At 50.2% G+C, this 22466-nt stretch overlaps 1 protein-coding gene across 7 annotated transcripts in view; it reads left to right on the forward strand.

Annotated features, from left to right (window-relative positions):
- Positions 1-22177, forward strand: part of MINK1 (misshapen like kinase 1) — an 89430-nt gene extending 67253 nt beyond the window's left edge. For 2 of the 7 annotated variants that reach the window (XM_088459549.1, XM_088459551.1), the window contains 19 exons: positions 3271-3462; positions 3788-3919; positions 8178-8414; positions 9247-9332; positions 10289-10398; positions 10562-10650; positions 10893-10916; positions 12932-13095; positions 14402-14522; positions 16105-16245; positions 17321-17432; positions 18353-18523; positions 18633-18776; positions 19205-19339; positions 19435-19535; positions 19677-19826; positions 20087-20246; positions 20412-20551; positions 20679-22177. In XM_088459549.1, the coding sequence (XP_088315675.1) occupies positions 3271-3462; positions 3788-3919; positions 8178-8414; positions 9247-9332; positions 10289-10398; positions 10562-10650; positions 10893-10916; positions 12932-13095; positions 14402-14522; positions 16105-16245; positions 17321-17432; positions 18353-18523; positions 18633-18776; positions 19205-19339; positions 19435-19535; positions 19677-19826; positions 20087-20246; positions 20412-20551; positions 20679-20762 (2493 nt within the window). In that variant the 3' untranslated portion in view covers positions 20763-22177. The remainder of the gene's footprint in view (positions 1-3270; positions 3463-3787; positions 3920-8177; positions 8415-9246; positions 9333-10288; positions 10399-10561; positions 10651-10892; positions 10917-12931; positions 13096-14401; positions 14523-16104; positions 16246-17320; positions 17433-18352; positions 18524-18632; positions 18777-19204; positions 19340-19434; positions 19536-19676; positions 19827-20086; positions 20247-20411; positions 20552-20678) is intronic. The other 5 variants (XM_088459550.1, XM_088459552.1, XM_088459553.1 and 2 more) reach the window with 4 other exon arrangements.
- Positions 22178-22466: the final 289 nt, after the last annotated feature.

Genomic DNA, 22466 nt, shown 5'->3' on the forward strand with positions numbered 1-22466 from the left:
GAAACCGGTCCTAGAGGAGACTTAATTTAGGATGAAACTGTCCCTTTCCTGTTATTTCCAAACTGCGACCCTCTCGTCTCTCTCTTTGCTGTGATAAACCCTTATGCCTGTGCTGTTGTATTTACTGTACGTCTGTATACGGTGTATGGCCAGTACTAGTGTTACCCACTGCCCGTCACCTATCCGCCTACAGTTACTGTATGTGTGTATACGGTGTATGGTCAGTACTAGTATTACCCACTGCCCGTCACCTATCAGCCTACAGTTACTGTATGTGTGTATTCGGTGTATGGTCAGTACTAGTGTTACCCACTGCCCATCACCTATCCGCCTACAGTTACTGTATGTGTGTATACGGTGTATGATCAGTACTAGTGTTACCCACTGCCCGTCACCTATCAGCCTACAGTTACTGTATGTGTGTATACGGTGTATGGTCAGTACTAGTGTTACCCACTGCCCGTCACCTATTAGCCTACAGTTACTGTATGTGTGTATACGGTGTATGATCAGTACTAGTGTTACCCACTGCCCGTCACCTATCCTCCTACAGTTACTGTTTGTGTTTATATGGTGTATGGTCAGTACTAGTGTTACCCACTGCCCGTCACCTATCCGCCTACAGTTACTGTATGTGTGTATACGGTGTATGGTCAGTACTAGTGTTACCCACTGCCCGTCACCTATCAGCCTACAGTTACTGTATGTGTGTATACGGTGTATGGTCAGTACTAGTGTTACCCACTGCCCGTCACCTATTAGCCTACAGTTACTGTATGTGTGTATACGGTGTATGATCAGTACTAGTGTTACCCACTGCCCGTCACCTATCTTCCTACAGTTACTGTATGTGTGTATACGGTGTATGGTCAGTACTAGTGTTACCCACTGCCCGTCACCTATCCGCCTACAGTTACTGTATGTGTGTATACGGTGTATGATCAGTACTAGTGTTACCCACTGCCCGTCACCTATCCGCCTACAGTTACTGTATGTGTGTATACGGTGTATGGTCAGTACTAGTGTTACCCACTGCCCGTCACCTATCCGCCTACAGTTACTGTATGTGTGTATACGGTGTATGGTCAGTACTAGTGTTACCCACTGCCCGTCACCTATCCGCATACAGTTACTGTACGTCTGTATACGGTGTATGGCCAGTACTAGTGTTACCCACTGCCCGTCACCTATCCGCCTACAGTTACTGTACGTCTGTATACGGTGTATGGCCAGTACTAGTGTTACCCACTGCCCGTCACCTATCCGCCTACAGTTACTGTATGTGTGTATACGGTGTATGGTCAGTACTAGTGTTACCCACTGCCCGTCACCTATCCGCCTACAGTTACTGTATGTGTGTATACGGTGTATGATCAGTACTAGTGTTACCCACTGCCCGTCACCTATCCGCCTACAGTTACTGTATGTGTGTAAACGGTGTATGGCCAGTACTAGTGTTACCCACTGCCCGTCACCTATCCACCTACAGTTACTGTATGTGTGTATACGGTGTATGGCCAGTACTAGTGTTACCCACTGCCTGTCACCTATCCGCCTACAGTTACTGTATGTGTGTATACGGTGTATGATCAGTACTAGTGTTACCCACTGCCCGTCACCTATCAGCCTACAGTTACTGTATGTGTGTATACGGTGTATGGTCAGTACTAGTGTTACCCACTGCCTGTCACCTATCCGCCTACAGTTACTGTATGTGTGTATACGGTGTATGGTCAGCACTAGTGTTACCCACTGCCTGTCACCTATCCGCCTACAGTTACTGTATGTGTGTATACGGTGTATGGTCAGTACTAGTGTTACCCACTGCCCGTCACCTATCAGCCTACAGTTACTGTATGTGTGTATACGGTGTATGATCAGTACTAGTGTTACCCACTGCCTGTCACCTATCAGCCTACAGTTACTGTATGTGTGTATACGGTGTATGGCCAGTACTAGTGTTACCCACTAACTGTAGGCTGATAGGTGATGGGCAGTGGGTAACACTAGTACTGGCCATACACCGTATACACATACAGTAACTGTAGGCTGATAGGTGACAGGCACTGTATGTGTATACGGTGTATGGTCAGTACTAGTGTTACCCACTGCCCATCACCTATCAGCCTACAGTTACTGTACGTGTGTATACGGTGTATGGTCAGTACTAGTGTTACCCACTGCCCGTCACCTATCCGCCTACAGTTACTGTATGTGTGTATACGCTGTATGGCCAGTACTAGTGTTACCCACTGCCCATCACCTATCAGCCTACAGTTACTGTATGTGTGTATACGGTGTATGATCAGTACTAGTGTTACCCACTGCCCGTCACCTATCCGCCTACAGTTACTGTAAGTGTGTTTTCGGTGTATGGTCAGTACTAGTGTTACCCACTGCCCATCACCTTTCCGCCTACAGTTACTGTATGTGTGTATACGGTGTATGATCAGTACTAGTGTTACCCACTGCCCGTCACCTATCAGCCTACAGTTACTGTATGTGTGTATACGCTGTATGGCCAGTACTAGTGTTACCCACTGCCCATCACCTATCAGCCTACAGTTACTGTATGTGTGTATACGGTGTATGATCAGTACTAGTGTACCCACTGCCTGTCACCTATCAGCCTACAGTTACTGTATGTGTGTATACGGTGTATGGTCAGTACTAATGTTACCCACTGCCCGTCACCTATCAGCCTACAGTTACTGTATGTGTGTATGGGGTGTATGATCAGTACTAGTGTTACCCACTGCCCGTCACCTATCAGCCTACAGTTACTGTATGTGTGTATACGGTGTATGGCCTGTACTAGTGTTACCCTCTGCCCGTCACCTATCAGCCTACAGTTACTGTATGTGTGTATACGGTGTATGGCCTGTACTAGTGTTACACACTGCCCGTCACCTATCAGCCTACAGTTACTGTACGTCTGTATACGGTGTATGGTCAGTTCTAGTGTTACCCACTGCCCGTCACCAGCCTACAGTTACTGTACGTCTGTATACGGTGTATGGTCAGTACTAGTGTTACACACTGCCCATCACCTATCCGCCTACAGTTACTGTATGTGTGTATATGGTGTATGGTCAGTACTAGTGTTACACACTGCCCATCACCTATCCGCCTACAGTTACTGTATGTGTGTATACGGTGTATGGTCAGTACTAGTGTTACACATTGCCCGTCACCAGCCTACAGTATTCCTTAGAATTGCTACTGGCAGATACTGTTGTGCTTGGAACTTAGCAGGCTTTGTCTGGGCAGGAGTACAAGCGCAAGCAGCTGGAAGAACAGCGCCAGTCGGAGCGTCTGCAGCGCCAACTCCAGCAGGAGCACGCCTATCTGAAGTCCCTGCAGCAGCAGCAACACCAGCAGCAGCAGCAGGATAAGAAGCCACTATATCACTATAACCGGGCCGTCATGAACCCCAGCGAGAAGCCCGCCTGGGCGAGAGAGGTAGGTCCACCGATTACCCCCTCACTCACCCACATCATTTGCTGTCCCACAGCCTGTCCTGTGCATGGTGCACGGAATAAGCCCAAGGCGTGCGCGCTGACCGCGCTATTTGTGGTCGCACTTTGCAGCTGGTCCCCAGGGCTTGGAATTCATCAGCTCTATAGGAATAAGGCAAATATTGTATTTCCCTATAAAGCTGTTATCGGGAGTGACAAGTAAGGATATGATGATGATGATACTGGTCCCCAATGCTCATGTAAGGGATTATGCTGAATAAGGAGACTCTTCTCTTGTGCATGACCACTGTAAATGTCTTTCCCATGAGGTGGAGGAACGCTCCCGGCTGAACAAGCAAAGCTCTCCGCTCTCCATCGCTAAGCTCGGATCGGTGGAGTGTGCCGGGACCCCCACACAAACCCCTCCCTCACAGAGGCCAATAGACATCCAGGAGCATAAGGTAAGGTCAGCCTGTGGTCCACTAGGACAGCGCCCCCTGGTGATGGTCTCATAACCGCTCAACGTTTTAATATGGGACCAAAAGTAAAAAAAAATGCTTTTGTATCCTGAAGTATTAGAAATTATTACTAGGATTCAGTCTAATCGATGTGTTTAGATGAGGGCGGCCAGGTCCGCATTATAACTAGGGTGGCGTAATAATAAAAGAGCATCACATATAATACAGGAAACACATCTGAATGTGTGTGTTGTGCATATTCTATGATCTGTATTACGCCTGGCACTAAGTGTCTGGCACGTCTCCTTTATGTGTTATGTAGAAATGGTATGTAATGGGGAGGATGAGCCACGAAGTGTTATGTATCTTGGATACAAGGAGAAATTCCTCGGTGCGACGGCGTAAATCTTTCAACTTACCGTCTCTATTTTGTGCCTTGGTTTATTTTATAATCTACGTATCAGAAGTGCAGTGTCCTCCCCCAGGCACACTTGGCTGTGGGTATGACCTCCATCCGTGCACTGTACCAGGAGTGCAGTGTCCTCCCCCAGGAACACTTGGCTGTGAGTATGGCCTCCATCCGTGCGCTGTATCAGGTGTGCAGTGTCCTCCTCCAGGAACACTTGGCTGTGGGTATTGCCTCCATCCGTGCACTGTATCAGGAGTGCAGTGTCCTCCCCCAGGAACACTTGGCTGAGAGTATGGCCTCCATCCAGTGCGCTGTATCAGGAGTGCAGTGTCCTCCCCCAGGCACACTTGGCTGTGGGTATGACCTCCATCCATGCGCTTTATCAGGAGTGCAGTGTCCTCCCTCAGGAAGACTTGGCTGTGGGTATGGCCTCCATCCAGTGCGCTGTATCAGAAGTGCAGTGTCCTCCCCCAGGAACACTTGGCTGTGAGTATGGGCTCCATCCGTGCGCTGTATCAGGAGTGCAGTGTCCTCCCCCAGGAACACTTGGCTGTGAGTATGGCCTCCATCCGTGCGCTGTATCAGGTGTGCAGTGTCCTCCTCCAGGAACACTTGGCTGTGGATATGGCCTCTATCCGTGCGCTGTATCAGGTGTGCAGTGTCCTCCCCCAGTTACACTTGGTTGTGGGTATGGTCTCCATCCGGTGCGCTCTGTACGTTCTTGTCTAATAACCCCTTGTGCCATCCTTTGTGCTGTGAGCGAGTTGCTCTGGGCGGTTAAGGGCAGTGCATTCTCTGCTTACAGGAAAATAATATACGCGGGTGCGAGAGCTTGTGACGCTAATGAGCCAGTGCCGCAGGAGACTCACACACTGGCGGAGCTTGTAGGGGACAACCAGTTCTGCGTCTCCACCAGATCTCTTTCCGGGGTTAAAGACCTCATCTTCATCTCTTATATGAAACATCTGCGGCGGCGTCCATTTGTTCCCCTGTCTAGCGTCCTGCCTCCTCGGGAAGGTGGTGCCCCGTGGCTGGATACAGACTCTTTCTATAATCTCCTCTGGCATTAAGTCTGTGGTCCGTTAACCTCCAGATCTTCTTCTATCCATCACATTGGTGTCAGCGGTGGGTTAAATCCTCCACTTGGATCTCGCTGACTCACGCTGTTGGGTTTGGGACCAGGATTAGGGTCCTCTCATCCAAATGTTTAGTACACTGCAAGCAGCATAGCTGTGTTATGAAGTTTCGTGGCCCAAGGTCAGACTCTGTCTCTGACTAGAATAATAATGGAGAGGCTAAAAGCTGCGAGCGCAATTTAATACAGCTAATATTTCTCTTCCTCTCTGTCGGAGGGACGTCTGTCAGCAGGACCACAGCTCCCAGATGGTCGCCCTTACAGGAAATGTGCTGGGATAGCCCATGCTTACTGGTCAGCTCAGTAAGTTGGGTTCTTCTGGGGTACGAGAATCCTAGCAAACATGGCACCCGTGCATAAGGGACAGTGTTCTATAGGGCTAGGCCTCACGCCAATTGTGTAAGCCGCCGATGCTGTATTGTCCATTTAGAAATAGGGGTGGTGTTTTGTTTTTTTTGTTTTTTTTAAATGTTGCTGTTATGAATGAGTGTGGTGTTATAAGGGTATAGCATGGACCCTATAGCCCAAGCAATGAGGTTACAGACAGATGGGAGTCTAATGTGCGATACCAGTATAGCTGATTTATGTATGTTGCTCTAGGGGCGCAGGTAAAGTCATACGTACATAACATATTTATAGTATGCTCCTCTCCTAGATTAATTCTAGTGGATTACTCATAATTCCTATTTGTAATTGATTTAAGCCGCCTTGTGATTATGTCAGATTACGTCAGGGTAAGTGCGTTTTACGATGTAACCGGTGGAATGTAAGTTCTTTGGATACAAAAGGTTAATGAAACCACTTAAAACAATTGTTCCAATTAAAAATGATTTATTATGAACAGATCAGAAGGTATAAGTAAATGATTATAAACAACGGATTATATGAATAGAAGTAACACACTGAATACTATGAAATAAAACTGAAAATAGAGTATAAATCAACTTAACTAAACAATATATGTATGTATATGAATAAGTGGGAGTATTTACGAATACGAGTCACCCACTAAATTTATATATATTGAAAATATTCGTAAAGGTCAAAACAAACTCACACAATGTATTAGTATGGATATTAATGTGAATATACAATATACAAGCAAGGCCCCCAAAACGCACAGCTGCAGTAAAGCTTCTACGCTCTTCTCTGGATACGACAAGTGTTACTGCAAATCACAGTCTGGGTGCCGTCCTCTCGCTATGAGACCAGAGACCTCAGGCAGGAGACACGCTGTGCACTAACGCTCTCCCCACAGGACACTAACAATGACTCTAGGGACCTCTATTCCTGGCAACGGGCTGGAGATTCTAATGGAAGACACACAGGGCCTGATTCAGAGCCAGACGCTCTGACCAGAGCGCTCGCTCTGAATCAGGCCCGGCCTACCTAAAATTGGAGCGGCCTCCTGGCCGCTCGCATAGCTGTGGGTGACCACCCACAGCTTATGCGAGCAGCCAAAAAGATGGTCGCGATGGTCAAGACCAGGGGTCTTCAAACTTTGGCCCTCCAGATGCTGTGGAACTACACATCCCAGCATGCACTGCACATAGTTTTAGCATGCTGTTATATCAAAAAGGTGGCAGTGCATGCTGGGATGTGTAGTTCCACAGCAGCTGGAGGGCCAAGTTTGAAGACCCCTGGTCAAGACCATCGCGACCGTCAGGCTTGCGACGAGACCCTTGCGGTAGGGTCTCGTTGCCGCTGTCAGAGCTAAAAGCACTCCCACTGACATCATTAGTGATGTCAGTGGGGCCGGACCCAGACGGTAGGCGTTCCCATGGGAACGCCTCCGTCTGGGCAGGCACGCCCACCAAAGGGGGCGTGCTGTCACTCACCATCGACAGCACGCCCCCTTTGGAGCGAGACCCATAACGACGGCTACCCCGTCGTTATTTGGGTCTCGCGCATGCGCACGACAGAGGCACCTCCGTATTTGGGTAACATCGACCCGTTTGCGAGCGTACAGCGCTCGCGAGCGGGTCTGAATGAGACCCACAGTCCGATTGTGCACTTCCCACGAGGCCGAGTTGTTACACCTGTAAGCCTAGTTTATACCCTGTGTGGTGGGCATGACAAGGTTACTATGATCTCCCTAGAAATGGTCCATGTGTTGGCACCCTACTTTAATATCAATAGGGGGCAGTATTGCCTAATATATTATTATTATTATTAGTGATGGAATGTACCATTGGATTCTACATTTCTCTATGACCTACAATGCTTAACAACGTGTAAAAGGTTCATTGTTCTCTGTGCATGAGAGTGTGTGTGACTAGCAACATTTAGTGCATCTAATGTTACAATTGTATATATCTCTCTACTGCTGGAAACAAAAGGCACACATTGTTGGATTATACGAATCTATGGTGGGAATGTGGCACCAAAGGACACATTCCCTGGCTGGTACAGGTCATTTCTGTTTATACACTTCTAATGCTGACACATGCAAAAAAAAGCAAATACCAGTATGGCTCCTTGGCAGCCATTTTGTTCCCCCGATGACACATGATAAGGAGCGCTTCCATGTTGGACGATGGTAAATAGGAGGGTGGACCCCATTGTTTGGCTTGGTAACCGTTCTTATTTATGGATCAGTATAGTGATGTGATGGGAGTGTAGCTAAAGTACTGGAGATAGTGTTTCCAGGCTTTGTATATAAGGGAATTCCCGTCTCATGTCACAAATCACCATCATCCATTCATCTCTCCCCCCAGCCGTTTCGTGCCACCCCGCAGAGCCGCCTGGCCCTGAAACCCAGCCCACGGCCCAATTCCCTGCAAGACCCACCAGCAGCTCTCATCAACAGCCGTCAGCCCGCTATGGTCCCTCCGGCCTCACGTGGCCAGCTAGCCCGCCAGACCTCCGACCCTTCCCCCGATGGGGTCGTACCCTCAGCCCGGCCAGACAGGGGTCCCTGGGTGAAAATGGAGCCAGAGACCCCTCCTCCCAAGGTAACGGCGACACGAAGCTTTCCCACTGCTGCTGATCATGGACTACACTCTACTCTGCATTTACTGCCTTCTACCCATCTGTGACTCCGCCATCTTTACCTCTGCTTCCACTATATCTATTCCTCTACTCTTTCTTGATGCCCTTTCCAAACTGTTACTAGTAAATAGGTGCTGTCGGCTGCATCTTCTAACCTATAATCCATGTATCCTCTCAATGATCGCATTAACCTGGTCTCCTCTGTAACACACAGCAGCTGCCATCTCTTACCCATAATCCCCGGGAGCTCTTCTGTTTTTATTACTGATAACGCCTTTTGCTTTTCTTAGGCGCTTCCTCTAACTACCTTGTTCTTGCCTGTCTGATGCCCTTTTCCCACTGTTATGTGCTTATAGCAGGGCTTATACTGACCCGTGCATGGGACTCGCTCTCTAATAACTTGGGAATGACCAGGGGCCTGGCTCCTGTCATCTCTAACAAACGGATGTGAGAATGGGATTGCAGATCGTGCCCGACTGTCCACCTCTGGTCTCCTCTTTCACTAATCGGGAATCTGTTGCCTCCTCTTGTTCTCTCTTCATCCACCCTAAATTTACTAATGATTCCATGTCTGTCGTCTCCCATGTTCCTCTAATGCGGGCCAGTCGCCTGTACTCGGTGGCGGCAGCCATCTTGTGTGCTGAACCAGTATAAATCAGAATTCACCAATGCCACTACTGCGACCTGTGGGGCGCACAAGATGTCCGCCTCCGCTGTGTGAAGGGAACAGGTGTTCTCCAATTCTGTTTATATGTTATGTCATTGTACCAGTTCTCCCCTGTTTTTCATCTTTAGGTTCCTCAGCGAACGACGTCCATAGCTACAGCCTTGAATACAAGTGGTTCTGGGGGGAACAGACAGGTCCAGGCTGTGAGAGCCAGGTAACGTATTTAGGACATTTACTACTCCGTACATTATACGTGTATCATTATATTGCAGAGAGCACCCTACTAACAGCGGTCCCCGAGGCACATTCATGTTGTCTTTTCATTAGTGTTACTTCTCAATGCCTGTGTACGACCGTATGCGGGGAAATGACAAAAGAGCCCTATTACGGGAGTTAATGGTGGCGTGGTGTTTAGCGAGTCTGGGTGTGACCTGATAAGCGTCTGGGGATTGTAGAAAAGTCTCGGGGGTCATGTAATGATTTGGGAGACTGCAACTTAAAATAGAATGTGGCCCTATTAGGACTTGTTGGGCCCTGAAGTTGGCGCAGGATATGTCGTCTTATACCTTAAATCTGAGTAATAAGCATTGAGGTGGCATCCTATATGTTGGGAAATATAGGGAACTAATACAACGCTATTCACAAACACCCACACAGCGACTAGAGACAGGTGACCATTGTCTGTTAATTACTACAATAATTATTCTTTATTTGAAGTAATAGATTGGCTGTAGTAGTCTTCTTTTGAATATTCATCTTTTCCTGTAGTAAATTACATTCTTATTCAGTGGGAGTAATAGTGTAGGCTAGTAGAGAGACCTTTACCTCACTTGGATGCAGTGGGGGCGGACATTTTGTGTGCTGGTCCCATGTTTCCTGCAAGTGCAGCCAATCCAGTTGCCGGTGACATCACTTCACTAAAATGGCTGCTTTCCCGATCTGCCGGTGATGGTGGCACTTAAAGGAGTATTGCGACTCTCAGCAGTGGGAGTACCCTCCATAGTACTGCTAGTGCTCAGTAGCACTCTATCCCTTACGGACACGGCGTAGTGATGACTGGCTAGAGAGGGCGCAGGTCAGGCTTTAGACAGAGCCGATGTAAATAGGATGAAAGGGAGGATGCGCGTATGAGTGTGTGTACGCGGTTTCTGATCACCTCTCTCCGTTCAGTAACCCGGACCTGCGCCGGGCAGAGAGCGGCTGGGAAAGAGGAGATTCCCTGCTGCAGTCCCCTCACCCGAACCTCCCTCAGGCCGGATCTCTCGAGAGGAACCGCATAGGTGAGACCTAGACGTTCTGATGGCAAGAACCGGGACATCTTATTATAAGAGGGCTGGGCAGCATACTGGCATCCAGGAAGGCCCATAGCATTCTGGGAAACAGGGTTTGTCTGGTACGTTCTCTGCACCTCCCGGCTTCTGTAACAGCTGATATCTTTTACAGCCCCCCATAAGCTGGACGAGTCTTCAATCAGTCCCCCCGGCAGTAAAACTCCAGGAGACGAGCACCGATCCCGGCCAGGGCGCCCAGCTGTGAGTGTCCTCCCCCCGTCTTGTGCTCCGTGACGCTGGGGCTTCTCATGCTTTACTGGGAGGGGGTCCTTGTAGTTCCATCACTTCTACCTTGCATGTTTGCTTGGGCTGGGGTCAGACTCCACACAGGGATTCCCTTTGCATCCCCATGTGTTCCACACTACATGACAATTCTGTCTGTATCAGAGAGGAGCGTTACTAATGTACTATACTAATCTCTCTCTCTTCTCTACTGCTGTCAGAGCTATAAAAGAGCAATAGGAGAGGTTAGTGTCCTGTGATGTAACATGGATCAGGCTGTCCGTGACCTCTGTGTGTTCATGTCACAGTGTAAGAGAGGACGTCCGGTATCTGGTCCCTGTGTATGAGGGTCACAGTGTATGTAGGAGAGGATGTCCTGTATCTGGTCAGTGTGTATGAAGGTCACAGTGTATGTAGGAGAGGATGTCCGGTATCTGGTCCCTGTGTAAGAGGGTCACAGTGTATGTAGGAGAGGATGTCCTGTATCTGGTCCCTGTGTATGATGGTCACAGTGTATGTAGGAGAGGATGTCCGGTATCTGGTCCCTGTGTATGAAGGTCACAGTGTATGTAGGAGAGGACGGTCCGGTATCTGGTCCCTGTGTATGAAGGTCACAGTGTATCTAGGAGAGGATGTCCGGTATCTGGTCCCTGTGTATGAAGGTCACAGTGTATGTAGGAGAGGATGTCCGGTATCTGGTCAGTGTGTATGAGGGTCACAGTGTATGTAGGAGAGGATGTCCGGTATCTGGTCCCTGTGTATGAAGGTCACAGTGTATGTAGGAGAGGATATCCGGTATCTGGTCCCTGTGTATGAAGGTCACAGTGTATGTAGGAGAGGATGTCCGGTATCTGGTCCCTGTGTATGAAGGTCACAGTGTATGTAGGAGAGGATGTTCGGTATCTGGTCCCTGTGTATGAGGGTCACAGTGTATGTAGGAGAGGATGTCCGGTATCTGGTCCCTGTGTATGAAGGTCACAGTGTATGTAGGAGAGGACGGTCCGGTATCTGATCCCTGTGTATGAAGGTCACAGTGTATGTAGGAGAGGACGGTCCGGTATCTGATCCCTGTGTATGAAGGTCACAGTGTATGTAGGAGAGGATGTCCTGTATCTGGTCAGTGTGTATGAAGGTCACAGTGTATGTAGGAGAGGATGTCCTGTATCTGGTCAGTGTGTATGAAGGTCACAGTGTATGTAGGAGAGGATGTCCTGTATCTGGTCAGTGTGTATGAAGGTCACAGTGTATGTAGGAGTGGATGTCCGGTATCTGGTCCCTGTGTATGAAGGTCACAGTGTATCTAGGAGAGGATGTCCGGGATCTGGTCCCTGTGTATGAAGGTCACAGTGTATCTAGGAGAGGATGTCCGGGATCTGGTCAGTGTGTATGATGGTCACAGTGTATGTAGGAGAGGATGTCCGGTATCTGGTCCCTGTGTATGATGGTCACAGTGTATGTAGGAGAGGATGTCCGGTATCTGGTCCCTGTGTATGAAGGTCACAGTGTATGTAGGAGAGGATGTCCGGTATCTGGTCAGTGTGTATGTAGGTCACAGTGTATGTAGGAGAGGATGTCCGGTATCTGGTCCCTGTGTATGAAGGTCACAGTGTATGTAGGAGAGGATGTCCGGGTATCTGGTCCCTGTGTATGAAGGTCACAGTGTATGTAGGAGAGGATGTCCGGTATCTGGTCCCTGTGTATGAAGGTCACAGTGTATGTAGGAGAGGATGTCCGGTATCTGGTCCCTGTGTATGTAGGAGAGGATGTCCGGGATCTGGTCCCTGTGTATGAGGGTCACAGTGTATGTAGGACAGGATGTCCGGTATCTGGTCCCTGTGTATGAAGGTCACAGTGTATGTAGGAGAGGATGTCCTGTATCTGGTCAGTGTGTATGAAGGTCACAGTGTATGTAGGAGAGGATGTCCGGTATCTGGTCCCTGTGTATGAGGGTCACAGTGTATGTAGGAGAGGATGTCATGTATCTGGTCAGTGTGTATGAGGGTCACAGTGTATGTAGGAGAGGATGTCCGGTATCTGGTTCCTGTGTATGTAGGAGAGGATGTCCGGTATCTGGTACCTGTGTATGTAGGAGAGGATGTCCGGGTATCTGGACCCTGTGTATGAAGGTCACCATAACTGAATATTCTTTTATTTTCTGTTTTGTTAATCTTAATATACCCAAACCTCTTATCTGTACCATTTGTCAAGTTTTTATTTTCCCAGCGAACTAACTGGCTCGTACACACCCTTCCCCTAACAGGACCATTTATTAGTGAAGGACCGTCCTGAAGATGTTCCAAAACCTCCCAAAAAAGCGCTGGATTACTCCTCTTCCTCCAGTGATGAGATGGACAGCAGTGACGAAGATGAGGAAGAGGGTGACCAAGAGCGACAGGATCAGAGCAGAGACAGCTCCTCAGCCAGGTAACAGGGACGAGAGCAGAGACAGCTCCTCAGTCAGGTAACGGGGACGGGAGCAGAGGCAGTTCCTCAGCCAGGTAATGGGGACGGGAGCAGACGCAGCTTCTCAGCCAGGGGACGGTGACGGGAGCAGAGGCAGCTCCTCAGCCTGGTAACGGGGACGGGAGCAGAGGCAGCTCCTCAGCCAGGGGACGGGAGCAGAGGCAGCTCCTCAGCCAGGGGACGGGAGCAGAGGCAGCTCCTCAGCCAGGGGACGGGAGCAGAGGCAGCTCCTCAGCCAGGTAACGGGGACGGGAGCAGAGGCAGCTCCTCTGCCAGTGGACGGGAGCAGAGGCAGCTCTTCAGCCAGGGGACGGGAGCAGAGGCAGCTCCTCAGCCAGGGGACGGGAGCAGAGGCAGCTCCTCAGCCAGGGGACGGGAGCAGAGGCAGCTCCTCAGCCAGGGGACGGGAGCAGAGGCAGCTCCTCAGCCAGGGGACGGGAGCAGAGGCAGCTCCTCAGCCAGGGGACGGGAGCAGAGGCAGCTCCTCAGCCAGGGGACGGGAGCAGAGGCAGCTCCTCAGCCAGGGGACGGGAGCAGAGGCAGCTCCTCAGCCAGGGGACGGGAGCAGAGGCAGCTCCTCAGCCAGGGGACGGGAGCAGAGGCAGCTCCTCAGCCAGGGGACGGGAGCAGAGGCAGCTCCTCAGCCAGGGGACGGGAGCAGAGGCAGCTCCTCAGCCAGGGGACGGGAGCAGAGGCAGCTCCTCAGCCAGGTAACGGGGACGGGAGCAGAGGCAGCTCCTCAGCCAGGGGACGGGGACGGGAGCAGAGGCGGCTCCTCAGCCAGGGGACGGGGACGGGAGCAGAGGCGGCTCCTCAGCCAGGGGACGGGGACGGGAGCAGAGGCGGCTCCTCAGCCAGGGGACGGGGACGGGAGCAGAGGCGGCTCCTCAGCCAGGGGACGGGAGCAGAGGCGGCTCCTCAGCCAGGGGACGGGGACGGGAGCAGAGGCGGCTCCTCAGCCAGGGGACGGGGACGGGAGCAGAGAGAGCTCCTGTGTCAGGTAACAGTGACAGCCAATAATAATAGTGAGGTTGGCCTGGCTGTGGGATAGGGAATAGCAGTACTCTCAGGAAAGTAGGTGACATGTGGACAGGTTTAATTAGTCTCTGTAATGTATTGGTAACAGGAAGCCTGGTCTCAGTGGCCATCACACCAGTGCCCTATGGGGCTCCTGGGCGATGCCCGCTGCAGGTGTACAGGACTCTGGAAGACTCTGCCAGGTGACATTTCATGTTCTTTGCTAACTCAGTCGTCTCTTCTGTTTTAGTCGGAATGGGCGAGATGCGGACACAGACAGCGTGAGCACAATGGTGGTCCATGATGTAGAGGAGCTGGTGGGCAGCACCTCGGACAGCTCATACGGTGATGGCACCATGATTGTACAGCGGGTAAGGACTGGTATACAGCTTGGGGATAAGACCTCTGCGGAGCTTTAGGACCTGAGTTGCGAACGATAGAGCCGGTCGCACTCTGCCGATGGCGCGTTCCCTCCGTCTAGCAGCACTGACCGATCAGTGACGGTCGCTCGTAGTCTCTGTAATTCTGAGGACGACACGGCAATCCTAGACCTTTATATTGGTCTGTATTTGCTAAAAACACAAAGCAGAAGCCCCCAGCACACCACTATAGCCCAGTAATAAAAAGCTTGTTGTCTATTGTTCAATAAAATGGCGATGTCCTCGTTACGCACATTAATATTCTCAGCCACTCACCACTTCTCAGTGCTCTGACAGAGCGCTCGCTCTGAATCAGGGCCGTCCCTCCTCCTTTTTGGAGCAGCCTCCTGGCCGCTCGCATAGCTGTGGGTGACCACCCATAGCAATAGCAAGCGGCCAAAATGATGGTCGCGATGGTCAAGACCATCGAGACCATCGGGCTTGCGACGAGACCCTGCGGTAGGGTCTCGCTGCCGCAAGCCCTGGAGTGCTTTTGGCTCTATCAGAGCCAAAAGCACTCCCACTGACATCACTAGTGATGTCAGTGGGGCCGGCCCCATACGGTAGGCGTTCCCATGGGAACGCCTCCGTCTGGGCAGCCACGCCCCCGGCATGCCCACCAAAGGGGGCGTGCTGTCAATCACCATCGACAGCACGCCCCCTTTGGTGCGAGACCCATAACGACGGCTTGGCCGTCGTTATTCGGGTCTCGCGCATGCGCACCACGGAGCCGCCTCCGTCGTGCGCATGCGCACTTTGGCAACATCGACCCGCTTGCGAGCGCTCAGCGCTCGCGAGCGGGTCTGAATCAGGCCCTCTGAGAAATGAGAGTCCCTACATTGGGTCACAGTCATGTGGTTTTTAAATGGGGGGGGGGGACAAGCACCTCCCCGTTAGGGATGGTCATCGGTGGAATAACCATCGATGGTATGAAACTATCGGCCACCGATGGTCATCCCCGCTCTATTACTCACACGGGGCAGTGAGCCAAACATAGGTGGGTACGGGGCTTCGCAGGTCACGTCTGGAGGTGGATTTATGTACCGGCTTGAGAGGGGGGGGGGGGAATCGGGGCTCTGTGCCATCAATGGTGGACAACCATTGAATCTCTGCCATCGATGGCAAAACTTCAATTTTGTGACTCGTTGGTCTATAGCCGCCATAGTTTGCGAATTTTCATAGCGGGGTGGGGGTCAGGGGTCATAGAGATGGCGAGATATAAATAAGGTGGCATGGGGGTCACATTGGACATCTATGAGAACAAACACAGTACACTTTCCTGTAAACCCACCCATTGTATCCAGTCGGCTTCTTGCTTCGGTTTCCTGAGCTCTGCTAGAAGAGCGCATTCTAGACTAAAGAGCCTGATCTATCTTTTCTAAGCCGCCTTCTCCCACAGTAATACTCATGCTAGTTATTTATACAGCAATATGCAGAGTATATGTGCTTTCAGGAAATGGTAATAGGTCCATGGTTACGAGGTGCAGGGTGTGACTATGAAGGGTCAGGATCTATCATTCTCTACCCCTTACAGACGCCAGAGGAGGAACGGAACCTCCTTCACGCTGACAGCAACGGATACACCAACCTGCCCGATGTGGTGCAGCCAAGCCATTCCCCCACCGAGCCAAAGGGACCAGGCTCCTCACCCAACAAGGACGGGGGTGGAACAGACGTGAGTGGTCGCTGGGTTACGTAGGGGGAAAGTGATGCTTGGACGGGGTGTGTGTGCATTATGTAGGTCTCGCTCCCATGGTAGAGTATCATGCAGGGGAAATGTTTGGGGGGGGGGGGGTGACATGAGTTGGATATGTAGCCTATCGTGAAGTGGAGACACTGGTGGGTGACCTGGGTTGGGTGGAGACACTGGTGTGTGACCTGGGTTGGGTGGAGACACTGGTGAGTGACCTGGGTTGGGTGGAGACACTGGTGAGTGACCGGGGTTGGTTGGAGACACTGGTGAGTGACCTGGGTTGGTTGGAGACACTGGTGAGTGACCTGGGTTGGTTGGAGACACTGGCGAGTGACCTGGGTTGGTTGGGGACACTGGCGAGTGACCTGGGTTGGTTGGAGACACTGGCGAGTGACCTGGGTTGGTTGGAGACACTGGCGAGTGACCTGGGTTGGTTGGAGACACTGGCGAGTGACCTGGGTTGGTTGGGGACACTGGCGAGTGACCTGGGTTGGTTGGGGACACTGGCGAGTGACCTGGGTTGGTTGGAGACACTGGCGAGTGACCTGGGTTGGTTGGAGACACTGGCGAGTGACCTGGGTTGGTTGGAGACACTGGTGAGTGACCTGGGTTGGGTGGAGACACTGGTGAGTGACCTGGGTTGGGTGGAGACACTGGTGAGTGACCTGGGTTGGGTGGAGACACTGGTGAGTGACATGGGTTGGGTATATGATGGTATAGAGTAGTGGAGAGACTTGGGAGGTGACCTAAATTGATTAAAGGTGTTTGCTGGAAAAGTGATTTGTGGGGGTCAGAATAGAGGTTTATTTCAAGAGATGGAGGAGAAGGGGGGGCTGGGTGAGAGATGAGAGGGTTTATTGCAAGACGTAGCGTTGTGAGAAGATTCCGAGGGCGATGGAGGCTTTTTGGGGGTTTGGTTTATAATGGAGGTGAAATGAGAACACAGTGAGAGATGGGAGCTGATTGCGGATCCTGATATGGAGCCGTGAGAGATGGGAGGTGATGGGTCATTTACAAAGTCAGATTGTTTATAGAATGCCCCTCTCTGTATCTGCAGTACCAGTCCCGTGGCCTGGTAAAGGCTCCTCCGAAAACCTCATTTACTATGTTTGTGGACCTGGGCTTGTACCAGTCATCTGGAGGCAGCGGTGACACCATCCCCGTGGCAGGTATTGTCTTTCCTCCTCTCTCTGGCAGCCGTTGTGTAATGCCAAAGACACAGTACAAGTATACTTAGGTTTAGTCCCTCATTTCCTCACAATCTTCCAGTTCTTACCACCTTCTTACCTTTGCCCTACCGCCCCTCCCTTATCCTCCTCTCCATCTGCCCTTGATTTCACCACCCACATTGCATCCACGATTAACACCGACTGCAAGACCATGTCCATCCACCCTTCTTGTTTTCCTTCACTCCCACCACTGAGGACAAAGTCCCTCTCTTCATGTCCCGCCTCCACTAACTCCCTGGACCTCCCATCTTCTTCGCCCTTTCTCTCCTGAAGCTAGCTTGCTCCCACCTTGCCCATCTCAGCAGCCTGAATACAATGCAGAAGAGAGACTGATGTCGGTTCTGTAAATGGGGGCAGGTGTGAAAAATAACAGTCTTTTGTATGTACTTACATTGCCCTCTGCAACATAGTGACTTATCTGTATAATGAGCCCCATTTCTGTCCTCACCACGATCGGGAGGAACTAACCTGCTGGTTCCAAAGAACCAGTGAGGTTTCTATCCCAGTCTCTTTCTAGTACTCGCCTAGAACCGTTCCTTCCGTCTTGTGCTGCTCATGGATTTTCTTGCTGGAGCAATGCGAGGTTGACTGACTTTGGTCATTGATTCAGGACATAAGGGTAGATGCGTTTTGTTTTTTTTATTGTACTTGTTTAAGCCTTCAGGGGCCATACTTGTAATTTAGACTTTATTCAGAGACTTGACCTCTGCCCGAAGGCCTTCACCAAAGTAATTGCCTCCAAAGTCTTGATTTGTAGGAGATTGATACATTTACAAAGCTGCAGCTTGGTTTGGCAGGCTACTCCCCAAAGGTTCTGTGCGTAATACACAATGTGTCTATATGTATTCTTCTCTTCGCAGCGTCATTCGTGAGCGCAGACGCCGCCAGATTGGAGCAGCTTAAATACGAGGCTCGTAAAGGATCAGTAGTGAATGTGAATCCAACTAACACGAGACCACACAGCGACACCCCGGAGATCAGGAAATACAAGAAGAGATTCAATTCTGAGATCCTATGCGCTGCGCTTTGGGGTGAGAGTGGACACCAGAAGAAAACGTTTTTGTTGGTCTCTCGTCCGTGTAACATTTCGGTGCCGCTGCTGTTCTGGTTGTGTCTATGTAACATTGTTTTCTGCTGTAGGTGTGAATCTCCTGGTTGGAACGGAGAACGGGCTGATGCTGTTGGACCGTAGCGGCCAGGGCAAGGTCTATAGCCTGATCACCCGTCGGCGGTTCCAGCAGATGGACGTCCTAGAAGGGCTTAACCTCCTCATTACCATCAGTGGTGAGCGGTCATGTTTTATATGTCAGACAGAATTTCCAGAATGGTCGGACAAAGACCGTTCGCAAACCGGTAACATCGCTAACTTCCCTTGCTCCCCCGTAGAGCTGTGCAGAAAATTAGTAACCTGGATATCGTACTAAGCGGTAACTTGTAGAGCACATATGGCCCCTCTCCCCTCCCCACCCACCTTACCTAAATGTTCTCTTTTCTCCACCAGACACTGTAATTCTAAATCACTATAGTACTTGGCAAATCCTTGCATGGTTCCTCCAATCCACTTCTGCAAAACCACCACCAGTCTGATTTAAAAAATACCTTAGCCGAGAGAGAGAGACCTGTTCAACATGCAAACGTGGCCAACTTCATTCTGCTTTCACAACTGGACGATATAATCACCTCTCTGATCTACCTGTCCTCCTGTGTCCTAGGTAAGAGGAACAAGCTGAGGGTCTATTATCTCTCATGGCTCAGAAACAAGATCCTCCACAATGACCCCGAGGTGGAGAAGAAGCAGGGCTGGAGCACGGTAGGGGACATGGATGGATGTGTACATTATAGAGTAGGTAAGGACTCCCGGCTGTATTCATACCTCCTCCTTACCGGTATCCATGTACTGCTATTTAGGTGACTCGTCTGTTCTTCTCTCCATTCTTCTCAGTCAAATATGAACGTATCAAGTTCCTTGTGATCGCGTTGAAGAACTCGGTAGAGGTTTACGCTTGGGCCCCTAAACCATACCACAAGTTCATGGCTTTTAAGGTAAGCGACCCAGGACCAGGGAGGACTTCGTGTGGCCAGCAGTTTGCCAGGCTTCAAATGGTCAAACTTATGTTTTTAGTAATGTCCACCAACGATGGACCATATCTTCTCTCCTCTTTGTGACTCTCTTCATCCTTCCAGTCCTTCACAGACCTCCCCCACCGACCACAGCTGGTGGACCTAACAGTGGAGGAGGGTCAGAGATTAAAGGTCATCTACGGGTCTTCATCCGGATTCCACGCAGTAGACGTGGACTCGGGGAATAACTACGACATCTATATCCCTGTCCACGTGAGTCTTTTTTTTTGCATGTTGAACCCACCACTAAACCTTCTCCACCAGGTCTTTGGCTGTTTAGGACGCAGTCTTTTTAATGGGCGATGATATTAAATATAAAACCAAGCGTGTTTTGTATTTAATATTTTTGCCCCTGCAAATCCAACATCCGAAAGCACCGAAGACGCGACGGCGGCGGCCTTGAAAAGCTCCGCCTAGCGAATTTAACCCTCTGGCTTTCATGACTTTGTTTCCTTGTTCCCTTCTGGCTTCAGATTCAGTGTCAGATTAACCCTCACGCCATAATATTCCTGCCAAACACGGACGGGATGGAGATGTTACTGTGCTATGAGGACGAGGGCGTTTACGTGAACACTTACGGGAGAATTATTAAGGACGTGGTCCTGCAGTGGGGAGAGATGCCGACCTCTGTGGGTGAGTAGCGTTGGCATCGGGAACCATAGCTCAGCGCCTCAAGTTCTCCAGGGCATAATACGTTCAGGTCCTCGTATATGTAATAGAAGACTTCAGGATCTCCGCACATTATAGGTGGAAGCTTTTTTGTGATCATGTCTTGACGGCAATCCTCTTCTTTCCCAGCATACATCTGCTCCAATCAGATCATGGGCTGGGGAGAGAAGGCCATTGAGATCCGCTCGGTGGAGACTGGACACCTCGATGGGGTCTTCATGCACAAGAGGGCTCAGCGACTAAAATTCCTGTGCGAACGCAACGATAAGGTAGCTATCGCGAGCTGGGAGCCCCCACAGGCCTTTACCTGCCTTTTTTGTTTATTAGGCACTTTACATTGAGATGATCTATTCAGCAATATCTTTCCTCCTCCCCCCGCCCTTCCTTCTATTGCAGGTTTTCTTTGCCTCCGTTCGTTCCGGCGGGAGTAGTCAGGTCTATTTCATGACCCTAAATCGCAGCTGTATCATGAACTGGTGAAAGGAGAAGAAGTTTGTGGATAAAAAAAGATTCTGAGAGACTGTTCCCGACCTCCCCCCCGCACTGGAGACAGCCCCCCCCCGACGCGCTCTCTTCCTACACATTCCCCGTTCCCCGGCACTTACCGCAGCACCGTGCTTGCTTCTCTTGTCCGAGTTTTAATTTATTTGGGTGTGTAACTTTAATACTATGCCACCAATGGACCATCACCGAACCCTCCTAGGTTTGGGGGGAGAAGAAGCAAGAGAAGGGGGGGTGGAGTTTCGGTAAAGGTTTCTGGCGTTTTCTTTGACGGAAGGCATGTATAACTTGGCTAGTGCTCTGATGGCGCATCCCACCCAAAATATCACCGGGGTCTGGGCACCAAGTGTTTGGGGTGTTCTGTTGAATGGCGGTTTGGGGATGAGATGTTCATGTGAGCAAATAACGCCTATAATAGGTGAAAAGAATCGTCCCAAAATAGGGCATTCATGATATTAAAGAGTCGGTGAGTCCCCTCTGTGTTGTACGCGCGAGATAGTGCCCCCAGCGCAGCGTTTCCGTTATGCGCTCAACTCTTAATCGATAAAGAGGAAGAGACACTTGACCAGAGATAAAAACCATTAACCCAAAGTCCTCGCTGCTTTCCAAGGTCTGCACGCTCGCCCTTCACAGGACCTCATACAACGTTTACGCCGCTGTAGTTATTTAGTTTGTAATCTTTCTGCCGTATTTCGTTGCCAATATCTAGTGATTTCCAAACTCCAAACCGATATCTGCATGCCACTGTTACCCTTTCTACGACACTAAATTTCCCCCTCCGTGTTTTTGGAGCTGCTCCCATTCTGCGGAGTGTAACCTACTGGGCAACTTCTGTAGCCATCGCCTGGAAAGTAACCATCCTATAGCGTGACGCCGGCATCGGAGAGGTTAAAAATGGGGTGTTTACACTTGACGTCAGACCATCTGCGGCGGTAGCGAATAGTTGCGCAGAAAACGGCTGGCGTCCCCGTAGTTTGCCGAGGGGTGTGTCATCTTCGTTAACTAGCTCCTCTTTAGGCGAGGGTTCGCCAAGTGATCAGAATCAGAGGTGCCTCATACTGAGGAGATTATCTACATGTGCACCAACCTGACAGTGGCTGTACCAAAAAAAAATATATATATAAATGTTTAAACACTAGACATACGCCCCGAAATCTTTTTTCCCTTGTGTGTGAACTTGGGTGACCCCCCCACCCCCGGAGTCCTCCCCCAGAATGAGACAATCGAGGTGGAATCGAATTTGCTATTTTTGTAAACTTCACAGATGATTATAAGAAGGTTATACCATATTTTATGTAGCAAATTGTATAAAGGTTGAATTTGAAAACAAAAAAAAAAACAACTGATGAAATTGGTGATATGTTATTGCTCTTAAATAAAGTTATGTCTGCTAATAGCATTGTCTGTCTTATGCTTTACCTGGCTGGAGTAATTTCATCCGATGACAATTCTCTACTGACAAGAACTGTAACGGCAATGTGTCGGGTTACCTATAGGTGTCACTATTGGAGACAGAACAGACACAGAAGCTCTTTCTCCAGGAAAGAGAGTCTGAACTCTCCGGATTCAGTTTCTGTCCTGCAGTGAGGAGATTAGGACGGGAACTCTGCATGGGTTTTTGGTGTGGCATCCTGACAGATTTTGGAAAGTATTTTAGCCCAAACCTTAACCCTCCCCTCCCAC

Source organism: Taudactylus pleione, unplaced genomic scaffold (genome assembly GCF_031769625.1).
Source record: "Taudactylus pleione unplaced genomic scaffold, aTauple2 ptg000913l, whole genome shotgun sequence".
Classification (NCBI taxonomy): Eukaryota; Metazoa; Chordata; class Amphibia; order Anura; family Myobatrachidae; genus Taudactylus; species Taudactylus pleione.